This window comes from Tamandua tetradactyla, chromosome 6 (assembly GCF_023851605.1).
Source record: "Tamandua tetradactyla isolate mTamTet1 chromosome 6, mTamTet1.pri, whole genome shotgun sequence".
In the NCBI taxonomy this organism is placed as follows: Eukaryota; Metazoa; Chordata; class Mammalia; order Pilosa; family Myrmecophagidae; genus Tamandua; species Tamandua tetradactyla.
The window spans coordinates 9,305,169-9,324,518 of NC_135332.1; the positions used below are offsets into that span (position 1 = coordinate 9,305,169).

At 42.2% G+C, this 19,350-nt stretch overlaps 1 protein-coding gene and 2 long non-coding RNA genes across 5 annotated transcripts in view; 2 read left to right on the forward strand and 1 right to left on the reverse strand.

Annotated features, from left to right (window-relative positions):
- FAM20A (FAM20A golgi associated secretory pathway pseudokinase) overlaps positions 1 to 2,280 on the reverse strand; it is a 68,339-nt gene extending 66,059 nt beyond the window's left edge. Inside the window, exon 1 of one of the 2 annotated variants that reach the window (XM_077163674.1) lies at positions 1,223 to 2,280. In XM_077163674.1, coding sequence (XP_077019789.1) covers positions 1,223 to 1,626 — 404 coding nt within the window. In that variant the 5' untranslated portion in view covers positions 1,627 to 2,280. The remainder of the gene's footprint in view (positions 1 to 1,222) is intronic. The other variant, XM_077163673.1, reaches the window with a different exon arrangement.
- A 41-nt stretch (positions 2,281 to 2,321) lies between these two features.
- LOC143687058 (uncharacterized) lies at positions 2,322 to 10,552 on the forward strand. 2 transcript variants are annotated; one of them, XR_013177368.1, is made up of 5 exons: positions 2,322 to 2,449; positions 2,821 to 2,917; positions 3,221 to 3,290; positions 4,241 to 4,363; positions 9,655 to 10,552. It is a non-coding gene; the product is annotated as an uncharacterized LOC143687058 (long non-coding RNA). The 2 variants fall into 2 exon arrangements; XR_013177367.1 differs by lacking the exon at positions 4,241 to 4,363.
- Positions 3,483 to 4,227, forward strand: LOC143687059 (uncharacterized). Its single transcript, XR_013177369.1, has 2 exons — positions 3,483 to 3,528; positions 3,625 to 4,227. It is a non-coding gene; the product is annotated as an uncharacterized LOC143687059 (long non-coding RNA).
- Positions 10,553 to 19,350: the final 8,798 nt, after the last annotated feature.

The window sequence follows — 19,350 nt, forward strand, 5'->3', positions numbered from 1 at the left end:
TCTAATATAAAAATCATTGGCTCTAGATCTGCAAGTGAAATTCACTATTGTGACTTCCAGCAATAACTCTGAACTTGTTCCTCTTTTTTTCTCCCAGCCAGTCCCAGCACTACAGAGTAATGAGCAAACAGTTAAATTGAGTGTCTGACTAGTGCTGAGTTTCAACAGAGATTTATGGTTTAGCTTTCTTCCAGAGGGACCATAAAGCTGCTAATGACATCTTATTTTGAAATCTCTTGTATTAGGAAAAGTGATGGGTGTGGTGGGGCAAATTTGAACTCTGTATGTGAGTGATATTTAGACAAGTTCCCTACATCTTAAGAGCATCCTTAACTCACAGAGGATGACTTTCTCTGCTCTGGACTGGGAGAGGGTGGCGGGTGCTGCGGTGGGGGGCGCAGCTCTCAGCAATACAACATCACCTACCCTTTTGCAAACATATCTGTCTTAATTTTACTCTAAACATGCCCCCCCCTGCCCATATTTTGCTTTGGGTTTTAAAGATTCCCAGGTAGATTTTTTGATGTCCTCTGCAGAGGCAAGTCTCAGCTCCATCAGTTCAGATCACCACAATAATAAAACTGCCTTGAAGTTATAACCCCCTCCAGCGAAGGACAGGCCACGTTTTAAATATGAACAAAAGAGTGGCGGTGCCAGAGAACCCACCTTTTACTCTGTGCCCAAGTCGACCTCTTCTGATCCCTGACACCCGGCAGAGGAATTAGGGATGAAACCCAGCAGGAGCTCTGGGGCAAGCCCTGCTTTTCTGAACGGCACCCAGGTCTGCTCAGTGAGCAGAAGTAAGTGCCGAATTCAAAGCAGCCCGGAGTTGGTCTGCTTGGAAACCTTATTCTGGAAAACGGAAGCCAGCAGCGGCTTTCCACATCAGGACAAGGTGAAGGGGGGGTTGGGGGAAAGTGGATCAGAGACCAGGCCTGGGGCTCAGGAATGAGCAGCCGGTAGCCCAGGGGGAGGGAGGGCCTGGAGAGCGTTTCTTCGCTCGTGCCACTGCAGGCAAACTTTTTCTCGCGCTGAGATCTCACTTTGGGGCAACTGCTGCTGGGGTTCAGGTGGGGAGCGACTCAAAGCAAAGCGCCGGGGCTTAAGGGTCGGGTAAAGTGGCCGCAGGCAGGGCTGGGTGCGGCAGGCAGCGCGGGCGGCGGGCGCGGGGAGCTCCCGGGGGGCAGGGGGGGCCCTCCCGCCTCCGGGGCAGGGTCCTCACCTGTTCCAGCGGGCCACTTTCCTCCGGTAATACTGCAGCGCCTCCTGGCTGGCCAGGAGCAAGTCTTCGGGCCCGAGGAGAGGCGGCTCCTCCGAGACGCTGTACAGTGGGTGGACGAAGAGGGCCTGCAGCTTGGAGCCCCGGCCGCTGCGGCCGCCGCTGTCCGACTCAGTCGGGGACCCGGCCTGGGAAAAGTTGGGCACTGCGGGACCGCGGTCGGGGGAGGCTGCGGTGGAGTCCCGGGCCGCGGACGAGCGGCGGTCGGCGCAGGGGCAGCCGCGCGGGTCTTCCCGGGTCCGCAGCTGGCGCTGCACTTGGGGCCAAAGGTGGTAGTAGAGGTCGGCGGAGAGCAGCGCGCCCAGCAGCAGCAGGGTCAGCAGGCGGTCCCAGCGCAGCCCGAGCATGGCCCAGCCGGGGCTTGGGACGGCGGCGCGCGGGCCGTCTCCGGGGACCCCGGAGGGCGCCTGGGCGCAGAGGGCGACAAGGACGCCGAGGGCGCGGGTAGAAGCGGCCCCTGGTGTCCCGCGGGCCGGCCGGGAGCAACGCGGCCGAAATGCACGGCGCGCTGGGGAGCCTCCCTTCGCGGGGGTGAAGCCCTGAACTTGGGGACTGGGTGCAGAGAGCGCCGGGGCTCGCGGCGTTGGCGGGCGTCCCTTCTCCGCGCAGAGTGCAGGCGAGGGGACGGTGTCTCCGGGGCGCCCGGCTCTCGTTCTTTCTCTCCGGGCGCCCGCTGCAGGTGAAGAGCCCCGGGGCGCCGGTCCTGCCGCCAACCGCTGGCGGGCTGGTGGCGGGGCAGAGGGTGACAGCAGGGAGCAGCGGAGGGTGCAGGCGGCGGCGCTCTTGCCCGCGAGGAGCCAGGCGGCTGCAGAACCCCGGACGTTTCTCCCGAGGATGCTGTCGCCTAGGCGGCTGCTGCGACTGCTCCCGCAGCTCCTTCTGCGGGCGGCGGGGACGCCAGCGCACCCTCCGGCGCGGGCGGTGAGAGAGGTGAGCGGACGAGGCGCGGGCTCCCCGGGGCGAGCTGGTCCGCGCGCCGGGACTTCTGCAGGCAGAGGTAACGCGGAGCCTTCCCGCGCCTGGCCGGGCGCCCGCGCCTCCGCCCACTCTCAGCTGGCACCTGCCTCTGGCGCAGCTCGCTAGCCAACTCCCGGCCCTAGGCCGGCTCTGCCCTTCCACCTCGGCACCCAACCCACGCCTCACGCCCACCCCAGCACCCTCTCGCCCAGGGTATTCCACTTTCCTTGCTCGGGATGCAGTTCGTATACTTTGGGGGACTCCAGTGAAGAGATACTGGACTCTTATTTTCGTCTTTATGTTTTAGAAAAAAGACACAGCCCCTTCATAGCCTCGCTCCTGCAAGCTTTGCCAGATTTCTTTTTTTTTTTTAGGGGGTGAGGTGGGGTGGGGTGGGGGCGGTCGTCTTTTCTTTCTCTATATCCTCCCGCAGGGTGCTGGGCTCATGCGAGATTCACAACTGCAAGCCATGTGCTTGGCACGTAGTGGGCGTGCAGGAAACATCCACTTTAGCAAGGAAAAAAGCTTGACCTTTAAAATCGAGGCGCCGGTTTTACCTAGAATCTTGGTGATTTCCTGTTTAGATGGAGTTTCATTCCAGCTGGGCCTGTGCTTCAAAAAAGAGAACATTTTTCTTTCACTGAAGGAGGGAGGAGCTCCCGATGACCCCACTGCGAACTTGTGAGTTTAGCTTGGTGTGAAAATAGTCCACCCGAATGAATCACTGGCAGACACATGTTAGGCTTTCTATTACTATCCTGGGAGGTTAATTTAAACTCCCCCGGCCCCTTTTCCTTTCCACTCTGACCTCCTGACTCTTCTTTTTAATGCCTGATAGTACAGTAACATGCAAGTCTGATGGGGTGGGGGAGGGGCAATTTGCTGAACAGTAAAATGCATCTGCTGCGTGAACTGCCTACCGGCGCAGCAAAACTTCCTATTTGGGTTAATCCTATTCTTTAACTATCTCCCATTCTATTTCAGGAGTCAAGACCTTTCAGACACACTTTGATTGGTGGGTTCAGACCATGTTTTCCCCTCAGTAGTTGAACAGGTAATTTCTTTGGCCCTTGCCACCCCCTCATCTGTAAATGAAGATACAATAACAGAACCTACTCCACAGGATTGTGGTTAAGCTTCAGTGACTTAAAATGCATTAATTGCTTAGAAAAGCACCTAGCACATGCTATGTAAATATTAAATATGTTTGCTTTTTATTATGATTACTTTTTGGTTCCTATTGTACACCGAGTTGGATTAAAATCATGCCTGGATGGGACGAAAATAGAAAAGTAAGGAAAATGAAGATTCTGTAATGGAGAAATCAAGAATTAACCAGTAATTCGGATGATTGAATCATTATATAGATGTTTTTTCTTACTTTCTAGTATATCGTTGAATAGCCAAAAGGAAATACCTGAAATGACTGTAAGCCTGACGCCTCCATCTTTGATAATGATTGTATAACTATATCACTTTTATCTTGTGATGTAAAAACCTGGTGACTGGCCCCACTTGTACCCCCTTATCCTGTTTCACAACTTTGGAGTCTTATGATCACAAAGACAACCCCCTAATATTTATTAATGAAGGAACTTGAGTCAGCCCAGAACTCATCCACCCCGATTCCTAAACTATCTTATAGAAGAACCCGGATCTAATCAAGATTGGCCCACCTCACATGTGTGGTAGCTTAAACTTTAACCAATTAGTAACCTAAGCCTCATTATAATACTAAAAATCACGCCCCTCATTTTATTAAAGTTGCTATTTTCTTACATACTTTCTGTGACTAAGCATGTGATCAATGTATAGTTAGATCTTCTCTAACTCTGTCATCTTGAGCCATTACACCTATTCTCCTAACACCTGCCGGTCTTTCAATCCTCTGAAACTCTCTGATTTACTGCAGCTTGGGGAGATAGATTTTAGCTGACAGGTCATCTGTTCTCCAGGCTTTGCATAGCAATAAAGTCTTTCTCCTTTTGAAACCCGGTGTCATAGGTTGGCTGTTAAGTGCTTTGGGCAGAGAGCTCCGCTTTTCATGGGTATCAATTTGGTGACCCTGGTGGAACACAAGGACTAAACAGTCTGACGGCCAGGAATCCTGCAACCCTGGGGGCACAGGTACATAGAGTGATGGAGTCATTTGAGTCTGTCTAGACCCTGTTGGCCAAGAGGCTTGGCAACTGCAGTTTTCCTACACCCCAGGTTCTTCAGTGCCTTAAATAAGCTTCAAAGGGAGAAACAGTTCCACAATTCCAGGTGTGGGCAGCTGACTGTGTGAGTAGGTCATCAAGATGGGAGTGAATGGAGAAGTTTGAGGCCGTAGATACTGTTTCCAGAATGTTCCCCCTTGCTCTGACCTCTACATCTTTCTGTTTTCTGAGGTCCATTCTGTGTAGGGTTTGAGGCCCCAGCCTGAGTCTGTTGCGTATACTTCATATATATATATATATATAATGTACGTATATAGTAAAATAAGTAATCGAACAATTAATATTTTATGAAATGAAGTGTTAACTATCTGTTTAAATTATTAATTGGTATTTTATTACATTTTTCTATTGTTCAACTGTTCCCAATTAGTTACCAGTTACTGGAGATCTTTAAAATGGGAAGTCTAATGCCATTCCTAAATGTAGTCCCTTGGGCTTTATTTTGAAAAATTAAAATGATTTTAGTTACAAACCTATGAAAAAGCAAAAAGAGAAAAAAAAATGTTTTATTCCTATAACATGTTCTGGCCTCAATATAATTTAGAATCAGGAGAGGAACAGCCTAAGAATGGTTCTATAGAAAAGAACACTGTATTACAGCTAGAGTTTTTCTGCAGAGGAGAGCAGAAATGGGAAGAGATGATATATATTCAGCCCTTTATTTATCTCTCTCAGTAGTCAGTGCTAATGAGAAAATATAAAATTTTACCCTCTAATGACTAGGAGAGAAAAGAAAAATGTCCTCCCTGATTCAAGTATCCGATAGAGCCTTTGTTAGCTCCTCTTTGTATAGCCCTTTACTGGAGATAAAAGAGCCTAGAATAGAAATAGTCTCCCCCACCCCATAACCTGCAGGGTACCCAATTCAGCCAGGGCTGCGCTCTAAGACCCACAAAACTGGCAAAACTTCTACCCCCTTGGCAAGTTGAGTGGACAACCAGGGAGACCTAGGAAGATTCATTTATGTGAATAGCCCATTTTCCACATCAAATTTATGTAGCTGGGAAAATAATACTCCGCTCTATAGAGAAGACTGCCCCCCCCAATAGATATTAGTTGCTTCGATATTTGCAAACTATAATCCAATTTGGGCTAATATTCAGACCTTATTAAATACCTTAATAATGGGAGAGTAACAGCGAATAGTGATAGAAAAATGAACGCAGGCTAAAAGATTTAAAAATACAGAGAACAACGACCCAGTGGGTGCTGAGGCAAATTTAGCAGCACCAGTATGGGATCCTGAATGAAATCCAAATAATACTGATGACTGGGCTAAATTAGGGCATAATAAAAAGTATATAATTGCAAGGCCTCAAAAAATGGGTCCCTAAGCCTGTAAACTTACAAAAAATTAATAATACAAAAGCCAAGGAAAGTCCCTCAGCTTTGCTTGAAAGAGTTTATACTACTTACTAGCAATATACTAGTGTGGATCTGAAAAGTCCAGAAGATGCCAACATTTAAAATATAGACTTTGTTACTCAGTTTTCCCAGTAAAAAGAGAGAAAGGTACAGAAATAGAAGAACTAAGATGACCTATCTCTAAGTTGATTAAAATTACCTTTCTAGTTTATTACAACAGGGGCCAAGTTAAGAATACGTCAAAAGGCAAACAGCACTTCTCTCAGTCACCCACCAGGAACCTCAGGTGACAAAACAAGTGGGAAAACAATTAATTGACTTTCTTATTACTACAAGAGATTAAACAAAAACCTAACAAGATTTCAATCAGCTACTATAACAGGAGTGTCCAACAGAAATGCTAAAAAGTAAAAAACCAAACAAATCATTTCTGTGGCCACTAGACTGCCTAATTAAAACCAAATATTTAAAGCATCGCTTCCTATAGATGTCTAAAATGTCCAGTTCCCTTGCTAGGGAAAAGCCTGTTAACCAAATTAGATGCTCAAATGACCTTCAAGAGATTGTTAATCAATAGGATTGCCTCCCAGACAAACCTGTACATTGCAAGCAGCATTGCTGGTCTCTAGGAAAGATAAACAAATCACCCCTATCTCAGAAGAAATCTTAGAAGCTATGAACACATAAGCTGATAGAAAACCCAGATGTGCATATTAATAAACTAATTCAAGTAAAATTCCAATGACCATGTACTGTTCATCATATTAAACATCTACTTAAGCTAAAATCCAAAAAAAAGAGTTATTCCATTAATACAATATGTGAATGATATCTTAATTATGTCATACCAGAAAAATTATGGTTCAAATTAGTGAGCTTTATATGTCTCTATATCTTTTTTTAAAATTTTTATTAATAAAAGCAATCAACATACACCACAAACATTCTTAATGTATGAACATTCCATACTTGGTGTGCAATCAGTGGCTCACAATATCATCACATAATTGTGTATTCATCACTTGATCATTTCTCAGAGCATTTATATCACTCCAAAAAAGAAATAAAAAGAAAAAACTCATAAATATCATACCTCTTATGTCTCCCTCTCATTGACCACTAGTATTTTCCTATGCCCAATTTATTTTATTTTTAATCCATATTTTTTACTCATCTGTCCATACCATAGATAAAAGGAGCATCACAACAAGGCTTTCTCAGTTACACAGTCACATTGCAAAAACTATATCATTACACAATCATCTTCAAGAAACATAGCTACTAGAACACAGCTCTATAGTTTCAGGCACTTCCCTCCAGCCTCTCTAATACACCTTAAACTAAAAAGGGGATATCTATATAATGCATAAGATAACCTCCAGGTTAACCTCTTGACTCTATTTGAAACTCTCAGCCACTGACACTTTATTTTGTCTCATTTCTCTCTTCCCCCTTTAGTCGAGAAGATTTTCTCAGTCCCTTGATGCTGAGTCCTAGCTCATTCTAGGATTTCTGTCTCATGCTGCCAGGGAGGTTTACACCCCTGGGAGTCATGTCCCATGTAGAGAGGGGGGAGGGCAGTGAGTTTGCTTGCCATGTTGGCTGAGAGATAGGCCACATCTGAGCAGCAAAAGAGGTTCTCTAAGGGTGACTTTTCAGCCTAATTTTAAGTAGGCTCAGCCTCTCCTTTGCAGGGATATGAACAAACCCTAAGATTGTTGTCCTCACTGCTTGCGAGATTATCAGGCCTTCTCCAAATGGGGAGGTTGGATTTTCCCTCTTTCTCACTATTCCCCCAGTTCAAATTAGTGAGTGTAATATTTTTCTATTTCTGTTTATATATATTTAAAATATTATATATATTAAAATAGGCATATATTTTTATATTTCTCTATTTCTGTTTTTTTTTTTTTTTTTTTTTTTGGTAGGGTCTAACTTTCTGTTTGTGTCTAGCTTACTGGTTAATGTATGTTATCCTACCTCTGGATAGTAATACCAAATTAACAAAAAATAAGAAGTGTATGGTGTGGGAAGTATTATGAAATTAGAAGGGATTTTCTAACCTGTTGGTTAAATTTGGATATGTGAAATCTTATTCATATATTTAGAAATTGTATATGATTCTTAAAAACTTAGTGTTCTCATTGCCATGTTATGTCCTGATACTGATCTGCATAATATTCAACAACAGTATAGTGATAGTAATCATAGTTTTAGTTATTTTTTACAAATATTATATGCCATAGAAATGACAAAATTTTCTTGCCAGTTACATTGTTTTATTCTCATGTTTCTCTAAAATCACATGCAGTCAGCTACAAGTCTGGCACTTCATCTTCAACAAAAAATATTTTAAATAAGAAGCCAGGCAAATCTATAAATTATGTTCTACCTGTTCATTAATACAACCCTAGTAAAAGTGTAAGAATAAAACGGAACAAAACTTCAGCTGTAGTCTGTAATTAATAACCTCAAAATAAGCTAATTGTCAAATGTTTTTTACTTCTAGAAATTAAGGCCTAGATTCTAAGCTCTTGCAGCAGTCACATTTGTTCTTTCTTTAGCTCAATTATTATTTGTAAATTCTGAGGTGCTTTGCTTTCTGTGTGTAACCTAATAGCTCCCTGAAGTTTTGGGTGTCTGTGACACCTGAGATTCAAAGTTAAGGTTCTCCAGCTCTAAGGGTGCTAAAGAAGCAGCATTAATTCTAAAAAGATGACTACATACAACAACTGTTAAAGAAGCTAAAGAAAGAATCAAGCTTCAATTGAAGAGGTGAATCAGGCTAATCTAATTTACGACTGTGAATCAGAATATAAGGTAAAAAGTAATATTATCCACATTTTTAAAACTTAAATTTCTGTAAGGGACCAGAACAGAGAAATTTATTTTATCAGCAGTTTAAAAAAAAATTCTATAGCACACTATCTAATTTAATCTGTCTAGTAGATTTTCTTAAGCATAACTCAGGTTTATTTAACATAGAACCTAAAATAGACAAAAGAATCTTCGTATTCTGTTCAGTTAATATAATACCCTAATATATTTTAGAGTGATTTAGACATAAAATAAAAATCCCTTGATGGACTGGAGAAGGAAATTAATAATGAAACTATTAAACCTTCCCATCTAGGGGAATTCCTGCTATTCTCTCAAGCAATAAGGAACTCCAGTTCATGAAAACTATTATCAAGGTACATGCAAGGTCTAAATCTAAGATCCACTCTTTTTTTTAAGAAAATAAACTATCTCCATGTAAACTTAGAATAAGGAGGCCTATGAAAATAACTCTAAAATATATGAGCCCTGCCTTATAAAAAGGAGATATGCTAATAAGCCAAGCCCCCAATCTTTAGGCTTGCCCTTATAAAACTTATTTCTGTGATGACATAATGCCTACCAGCCATTGCCCCACTCCCCTTGGTAAACCTCTTTGTTGCTCAAATGTGGCCTCTCTCTAAGCCAAACTCTGCAAATGAGCTCACTACATTCTCTTTTACGTGGGACATGACTCCCAGGGGTGACCTCCAATGCACTGTGGGATTCACAACACTTTCTTGATCAAAAGAAAGAAAAGAAATAAAGTTTCAGTGGCTGAGAGATTTCACATAGAGCCATGAGGTCATTCTGGAGGCTACTCTTTCGCAGGCCACAGGCAGATGCTGCCAATACTGTTCCTGAAAACCCTAAAGAATGCCCTAGATTCTACCTAAGTCTTATATAAGAAGGTTATTTCCCCAATGTAACATAGTTATGAGTCACCTAATCATAATATGTCTACTCCTTTTATTTAAACCTTTAATTTTTAATTTACTTATCAAATTTGACTTTCAGAAACTTTAAAGCCTCTGGATTGTTCCTGTGCCATGTCAGCCCTGAAACCTGGTATGAGTCTCTCCAGGGACAATAACCAGTTTCATTCCTCTACCCCATAAAGTTGAAGCCTTTTTCGGCATGAAGAAGTCAGAATGCTCATCACACAGATATCCTTCAAGATTGAGGAGTGGCCAAAACAAAAAGGCAGGAATTGTTTGTAACAGAAAAACTAAGAATTAACAAATTATTAGGATGACTGAGTCATTATATAGATGCCTTTTTCTTACTTTCTAGTATATTGTTGAATAGCCAAAAGGAAATACCTGAAATAACTGAAAGCCACTGAACTGTAACCCTGATGCCTCCATCTTTGATAATGATTGTATAACTCTATCACCTTTATGTTGTGATTATAAAAACCTTGTGAATGGCCCCTCTTATACCTCCTTATCCTGTTTCAAAACTTTGGAGTCTTATGATCACAAAAATAACCCCCTAATACTTATTAATGAAGGAATTTCAGGCAGCTCAGAACCAATCCACCCCAATTCCTAAGCTATCTTATTAGCCAAGGCTAGTATCTAAGCAAACTTGGCCCACCTGACATGTGCAGTACCTTACACTTTAACCCGTAAGTGACCAATACCTCATTATAATACTAAAAATCACAGCCATCCTCAGCGTAAGGCCGCTGTTTTCTTACATGCATTCTGTGACTAAAGCAGGTAACCAGTCTGCACATGTTCAGTAATTAAGTCATCTCAAACGTCCTCATCTTGAGCCATTACACTCATTATCCTATCTTTTGAAACTATAAAACTCTCTGAGTTCCTGCAGCCTGGGGAGGCAAATCTCAGGCTGATCACTCATCTGCTTCCTTGCTTTGTGTGGCAATAAACTCTTTCTCCTTTTGAAATCTGCTGTTGTAGATTGGCTCTTATGTGCATCAGGCAGAGAAACCTGCATTTGACTGGTATCCATTCCAGAGAGGAATCCTCTTTGGGCGAGCAATAATATGGGCTGAGTGCCCGGTCCATATGAGAAAGAGCACTGCTCATGGCTACTTCACTCACTTGGGCATGGTGGTGGGCACTGTGAGAGTCTCTGCAACCATCCCTGCATTGTCTTACAGTTTGGGGAGTTAGAAGTCCAAAATCAAGGCATCTGCAGGGCCTCTGAAACCTGTAGGGAAGACCTTGCCATTTCCAGCTTCTGATGTTTCTTGGCAATCCCTGGCATTCCTTGACTTGTGGCTGCAGCCCTTCAATCTCCACCTCCGTTGTCACCTGGCCTTCTTTCCCACATTTGTCTGTCTCCATGTCCGAATCTCCCTCTTCCTATAAGGACACCGATCATATTGGACTAGGATCCATCCTATTCCAATTTGGTCCCATTTTAAGTAATCACATCCTCAAAGAGCCTATTTCTAAATAAAATCACATTCCCAGGACCGGGCTTAGAATTAGAACCTATCTTTCTGGAGGACACAATTCAACGCATAGCATTATCTCGAACTGCTCTTCCCCAGACCTGTCATCCTGTTTCAAGCCTCCTATTGCAAATCCATCCCCTTCTTTCCATTTCTATGGCTCTTGAATATATCCACAGCCTCATCATTTGTTAGACTCTTACGAAAAGTCTCCTAATTGGTCTCTGCTTCCAGCATAGACCCATTGCAGTGCTTACCTAGATTCTTGCCAGAGTGGACTTTCCAGCACATAGGATCAACCTGCTGAAAATCCCCCACTGCTTCTGTATTAGGCCACACATCCTGGCGTGGCTTTTCACGGTCTGGCTTCAGCCTCCTTTTCTAGCCTCATCTCCTACCTCTTCTTTTACAGCCTCCAATCTTCCCCACAAAATGCTTTCTGTGATTTCCTAGTGCTTCATGCTCTCAAGGACATGCCTTTAAAAAAAACTCTTTCCCCTCTTCCCTCCTGGACTAAGGCCCCTTGGCCACTTATCCCATTTTTTTCTGATGCTGTCCTCCTGTCCGTCAAGCTCAGTGCCGTGTACTCTGATGTGTCCTCATAGCTTCTTTTATATTCCCCTATCAAAGTGCTGACCATGTGTTTAGTTGCTTGTACACAGGTCTGTCCGTCTTCCTAGACCACGAACCCCTTGAGTGCAAAGGAAGAGTTTTCCTTTTCCATGTGCCTGACGCTCTGAGAACAGGGCCTATCATTTGGGAAATTCTCAGGAAATGCTGAGTGATTGAAAGGGATCAGGGATCTTGTCCAAGCTGTAGCAACTCACACAGGATCTGACACCCAGGAGAGGCTTAGCTGTTGGTTATACATAAGAATGATGTGGTTTTGGACTCTGTAGGAGACAGTAAAGAAGTATAAGATGTGGTTCTTGCCTTCAAGCACCATTTGTCATCATTAGGAAACAAGACCTATCCGTACCTATGAGATGATTAAGAAACAGTAGGAGACAGGCCACTTGGCAGATAAGGGACTCTGTGCCACCATGTGAATTAAGAGGAACAAATGCAAAAGGCACTGTGTTTCCTTTCAGTCTAGCTAAATATCAAGCTGTTTACATCTGGGAATTAAATCATAAAAACAACAAAGAATAAAAGCGTAAACGCCAGATTCCCTTGACCTGTGAATGTTCAAGTCTGTTTTATCTTGCACGTGTCTACTTGTTGCTTAAAGCATGGCTGGCTGTTGGTGCATTTGGTCTTCTACATTAGTCTATAATTCCTTGATTATAAGACCAGCCTGTTTTCTTTTGCTTTTTGCTGCCTTCATGGGATCTAGCACATAGCAGGGGAATACATGGCTGAGAATTAACAAATTCCTGTAAATAAATGGTGTTTGTGTATTTGGGTCTTTCTAGTCTATTTGTGCTCATGGATAAGAGGAGGGGTCGTTTGAAAAAGGATATTTTACAATTAAAACCTGGATTTATAAATTCTGACTCCAGACGAGTGTCAACTATTACATTTAGTTGAACATATAAATCTCAGGAAGCTTAATGCGTGTATTGAATGAGTGAGAGGTAAGGTAAGAGACATGTACTGGATTAACTATGCTAACAGTAGACAGCTATGTCCCTTGGAGTTTTTATTACAGTATAGATATGTGTGAGGACAGTGTTACCTTTACCTGCCGGCTGTTTCAGCAACCAGTGACGGAGGAGTGGCAATTAACGACATAATGAAAGGCAGATCCAAAATGGAATGAGCTTAAGAAAATGGCTTCTTATTTGGAGTTGTATCAAGTTCTCTTTTATTCTGAGTTAGAAAGTCTAGAATCTTTTGTTCATTGCAAAAACATAATGCCTCACATCGGCTAGAGATTTCTCAGAATGTAGCCTGTAGGTCAGAATTACCTGAGGTGCTGATAGAAATGCAAATTCCAGTGTCATGTGCTAGATCTAAAGAATCAGAATATTGGAAGTGGTGGTGAGAAGATGCATTGTCAACAAACGGATCCTTACCAGTTTATAAATTTCTGATGCATTCTGCTGTGCCCTGAAGTTCGAGAACCACTGTTTGAGAGGGTACTGCTGCAGAGAACAGAGTCCTGATTCCAGAGTCTATCTGTGAGCCACTGTCTGGCTAGCCCTGGCCGTCCACCCTGTGTCTCAGGTCACACCAGAGGGAGCATGTGTTAGACTTACCCAAGCCACTGCTACAACTGGGGAGCACAAACAAAGAAAGTGCCCAGCGCCTGTTCTTTGTGAATGGTGGAGCAGATTGCTCAATGCTTCGGGGGCTTCATTTTCCTCACATGTTAAATGAGTACATTGAGTTAGACAATTTCCAAGTCCCTTCCCAGCATTAATTTCCTTCAGGAATGAAGATGAAATAAAGACAGACACCTAACGGTATTTCTTGCCAGCAGACCTGCTTTAAAAGAAATGGTAAGGAAGGGTTTCAGATGGAAGGCAAGTGATGCCAGAGGGAATCAGAGATGCAGGACAAGCAGCATGGGGTGCTAAAGATCTGGATGGATATAAGAGATTATTTTCTTCTTCTTAAGTTCTTTAAGATGTGTGTGAAGGATGAAAGCAAAGTTTTAATATTGTGCGATAGGGTTTCTGTGCCTGTGACCACAACAACACAAAGGGAGGAGAGTATAAACAACACTGAGTGGTTTTCAAATAAAGCAAAAGAAGGCAGGAAACGGAAGGGGGGGGGGGGGGAAGAAAACCAAAGAGGAACGAACAGAAGACAAATCATTGAATGGTAGACTTAAATGCAAACATGTCAATCGTTACAGTGAATATATATGGTCTAAGGTCATCAACTAAAGATGGAGAGTGTCAGAATGCGTTAAATAATAATAAAAAAACCAAGACCTAATGATATGTTATGTACCATAAATTCAGTGTGAATGTAATGACACAGGGGTAGGTCAAAAGAAAAAGGAAAGAAAAGGATATACCAGGAAGACACTAATCAAAAGAAATATGGGGTTCTAAGCCAACTCGGCAGGTGAACTCCTTGCTCTCCCCCCTACATGGGACATAACTCCCAGGGGTGTAAAATCTCCCTGGCAACCTGGGACAGAAATCCTGGGATAAGCCAGGACCCAGCATCATGGGACTGAGAAAGCCTTCTTGACCAAAAGGGGGAAGAAGGAAATGAGACAAAATAAAGTTTCAGTTGCTGAGAGAGATTTCAAACAGAATTAAGAGGTTATCCTGGAGGTTATTCTTATGCCTTATATAGATATCCCTTTTTAGTTAATGGTAGCTGGAGGGAAAAGTACTTGAAACTGTCGAACTATGTTCTAGTAGCCTTGATTCTTGAAGACGATTGTGTAACTATATAACTTTTACAGTGTGACTGTGTGATTGTGAAAACCTTGTGTCTGATGTTCCTTTTATCCAGGGTCTGAACAGATAAGTAAAAAAATAAGGATAAAAAATAAATAAATAATGGGGGGGAATAAAGGGTAAAAATTGGATAGATTGAAATACTGGTGGTCAATGAGAGGGAGGGGTAAGGGGTATGGGATGTATGTTTTTTTTCTTTTTATTTCTTTTTCTAGAGTGATGCAAATGTTCTAAAAATGATCATGGTGATGAATACACAACTATGTGATGATAATGTGAGTCATTGATTATACACCATATGTGGACTGGATGTGTGTGGAGATTTCTCAATAAAATATATATATACATACGTAAAAAGAAATCTGGGTGACTGTATGAATATCAGAAAAGATACATTTCAGAGCAAGGAAAATAGCAGGGATAAAAAGAGGCATTACATAATGATGAAAGGGTCAATTTACCAAAAAACCAAAACCAAAAACCATAATAATCCCAAATGAGTATGTCCCTAATAACAGAGCTTCAAATACATGAAGTGAAGCTACTAAAACTGAAAATCCAACAGCTACAATTGGACATGTCAACATTCTCTGTACTTAAAAAAGTAATTTAAAATCAGCAAGGATGTAGAAAACTGAGCAACACTGTCAGCCAACTGGATCTAACTGGCATTTATAGATCATTCCATCCAACAACAGCCAAATGCGTGTTATTTTCAATTGACCTTCATCAAGATAACTATATTCTGGGATATGAAGCAAACACTGACACATGCAAAAGAATGAACTCATACTCTGTGATCCTTGTAGAGTTAGACTAGCAATCAGTAACAGAAACAATACCGGTAAATCTCCAAACCCTTGGAAAGTTAAACATATACTAACCAAGTGACCAAGAAATCTGGCTCCCAGGTGTTTGTTTATCTAACTGAATTGAAAACTTACTATTGCACAAAATCCCCTATGCAAAGGTTTATGGCAGCTTCATTAATAATTGCCAAGATTGGAAACCACTTGAATGCCCTTTGATGGGCAAATAGGTAAACTGTGTATCCATATGACATACTACTACTTAGCCATACAAAAGAAGCATTGATATATACAACTGCATAGATGAATCTCAAGGTATTATGCTGAGAGAAAGAAGATGGTCACAAAAGGGTGCATTCTGGTTGATTCCATGTACGTGATATCCTGGAAATGGAAAAATGAGGGTGGCAGAGAATAGGTCAGTGGCTGCTGGCTGTTCGGGTCAGTGGCAAAGATGTGGCTAAAAAGAGCAGCATGTAGGAGTTCCTTTTGGGCAATGGAACTAGGCTGTGCCGTTTTGTGGTGATAGTTACCTGACTCCATACAGGGTTTAAAGCTTACAAGCCTGTCCGTTTAAAAAAAGATAAATAGTTTTTGTCATTTCAGTCATAACTGTATATTAAAAATAAAATTAAAAAAAAGCAAAGGATGCCTATACCTCTCCATAAGAATTTTCACTGCAGCCTGACCTATAATGGCAAATAGTTGCAAAAAACCCTAAATATCCATCCATAGGACATTAAGTAAATACGGACATACAATGGGAAATGGCAGTTAAAATGAAGGAAGTAGAACTACATTTTCTCAACATGGATACATCCTCAAGTTGTAAAAGGATGTGGGATCCTTACATATGATATGCATATGTAGGTTTGTATGCATATGTGTGTGTGCCTAGCAGTGTGACACCACTTAAGTAAGTTTCAAAACTGGCAAAATAATCCGTGATATTGTTTGCAGATAAATATATATGTAGTAAAAGTATAAAAACATGCATGAGAATGACAAACACCAAATTTAGCATAGTGGTTACATATAGGGTTAAAGTGAGAAAAATGGGATTGCCAAAGTTATACACATGGGGCTTCAGTAATATCTGAAATGATTTACTTCGTAGAAAAAAGATCTGTAAGCTATATTACAAAGTGTTAAAATTGGACAAAGTTAAGTTGCGAGTATATGGATGCTGGCCATATGATATTCTCGGTGCTTTTCCGAATACGTCAAACATTTTACTAAAACTTGATTTGCTTTGTGGACTCAAAACCCAGGTTACTCTATTTGCTTGAAGAGACAGTTGAGTTAGTGTTAGACTTTCATGTTAAGGAAGGTTGCCTGTTTATTATTAAAGTCAGCAATCAAGAAATTTGCATCTTTTTTTTTTTAAAGAAGATACATGATAGAAGGCAGAGAACACATGTGAGAAAAATCTTGGCTTAAATTACCAATATTTATATTTTAAAACAGGAAGAAATCCACAAACTGATGTGTGGCTACTTTCAGATCATGAAACTTGTTCTGAGCACTGCCCGAGCACATTGCGTAAGCTTTAGGGGTCACAATGCACAACAACAGATGTGTTTTCTCTGCTTCAGTTTTTACTACCTTGACAGCACAGCTATTCTCAGAAGTCGGGAAGTTGGGATTTTTTTTAGATCTTGTGAAAGTTATGCCTTAAAATATTTTAATGGTTGTCTAGCAACTTCTAATCAATTAGATGAATTCACAGCAAGTGGGTGAGACAAACATTAAACAAATGGAACACAAATAAATGTCTTGTTCTGGCTCAAAGTTCAGTCTCAGAACATCAACACAGCTAAAACAAATACAAATGCCTCTAAAAAGCTTTGAGAATGAACACAGGTCTTAACTGAGTGACTTTTGAGTGGACAGAGCAGTAAGAATTACATTGCAGGAACTTTCTTAATTTGTGGCTCTGTCTTCACAAAGTCCAAGATTTATGGTCTCTCTTTCTTCCTTTCTCATCTATCAGCCCCACAAACTGCTCCACCATGCTGGCCTCTTCTCCTTATTCTCATCCGACCCCAATCCTTTTATATAGAGGGCGATTTGCTCTGCTTCCACCAGATGCCCTTTCCCTTTCCATTTTCTATACCGCTCAGCCCAGCAGAGGCCCTATTAACTGACTGGGTAATTAAATACCCTTCCTTGCTGGACGGGGAATTTCAAATATTTGTAACACAATATTATATTAGCCCTGCCAAACAAAGGATCTTAACATTACGAATTATAATTGTGATAACTGCAATGACATCATCTTAACTCTCTTCATACTGTTTTTTGTGTTTTAATTTTGAAGCAAGGATGAAAGGTGTAAATGATGATTAATTATTTTGGAAACAGATAGGTGACCGTAGCCCGGCTATATGCTGAACTCATCATCCCCTCTTCTCTCTGGGTTAGATTACATTCCGTGTTTCACAAACTTCAGCTGTGTTCACCTGGTAGTTAGGAAAAGGCCAGTGGAGCCCGCGGCCTCTGCACTCTTTCTTCCACTGCAACTCCCAGATGTATGGTGCCCATGCTTTATGAACTAAAAATCCGGTCTTGGGGTCCAACAAGTGGTTTGACACATGCTCTTAAAATCAGCACTGACCTGGGCGGGCCACAGTGGCTCAGCAGGCAGAGTTCTCGCCTGCCATGCAAGACACCCGGGTTCGATTCCTGGTGCCTGCCTATGCAAAAAAAGAAAAAAAAAATCAGCGCTGTCCTACCACGGGAAACCTGGAACTGCTAACCTCCATGACTGGGCACAGATGCCCAGCCCTCACTTCCTTACTGTAAGGTGCAGCCTTAGGGGAGAGTGTCAGTGGGCAGGAGTGGAGCCAGTGGTTGCAAATCTATGTAAGCCATTTCCAAAGCTGATTGCTCAGCTCTGCTTAAAAAGAAGGTCGCGACTCTAGCAGCAGTAGTGTGAAGTTAGAGACAAAGCTCAGCAGCACCTTGCTTTCATGGTTTATTTTTAATTACATAAATAACACATTAATATTTTCTCTTTGTAAAATACGCAAACTATATACCATGTTTTAGAGTAACAAATAATCCCCCACCCTCCGTCCTCTTCCCTATCCCATTTATTTTTTGCTTTTTGGTTTGATTTAACTCCTTCCAGCACAGCATATGCTCATATAGTTTCTCCTCTTCCTTACTAGTAACCAAAGAGATGCAAATTAAAACAATGACAAGGGATCACTCTTTTCTGATCAGATTCTCATTGCTAAAATAGATGAAAATATCCATAATCGATGAAGACTTGGGGCAGAGATTGTGAATTGGAGTGGCTGTTCTGGAAGTTAGTTTGGTAATGCATGTAGACATTCCATCAGTCATGGTCTGGTCACGAGGCACAGATTGCAGCAATTATTTGTGCAGGAAAAATGTAATAGAAAGACTTGCTACCCAGTCAAAATGGTGAGACCCTTCTAAGAGATCTAGAAGTAGGAGGCTCAAAAAGAGAGCTACTGCCTGTAGGCTGAGTACCAGTGGGAGAAAGGAACTAAGGACTGAGAGGGTCCCCACATGCCCACCAAGGCTGAGATTTAGACCTCTTTGAAGAGGTTGTGTTCACCCCTGGAAAATCCAGCCACTGATGGTGAGGGAACTTGTCTGAGAGAGCTGGCCAAACTGAGCTGCAGAAGCTGCCCATGGGGTGGGGAGATGCTGCCTGTGCCTGGCCACACATAGGGGAGGATGGCCTGAGAGCGTGGCTAGAGCTGGTGCTGCTCCCAGCTCCCATACTGAATGAATGAAATTGCAGGACTAGAATGTGGAAGAGAAGTGCCTTCCTGCCACTACTTCCCTGCATCATTCCTGCACCCTCCTCTATACTTATACTGAGTATAAGACTATACTCGGGCCAGATGGAGAGCAGAAAGGTTTACAGGTCTCAGCTCCAGTATCACAAAGCGGGAAGAAAAGAAGGTAGATTTGGAGCCGAGAGACAATAAATTGAGAACTGATGCAGACTTTGATGTCCAAATTCCACTTCTAAAAATTTAAGGAAATAATTAAAGGTGTGTGTGTGTATATATATATGTATATGCAATATACATACATAAAATGGTTATTGAGGTATAGAAAAATTACTGAAACA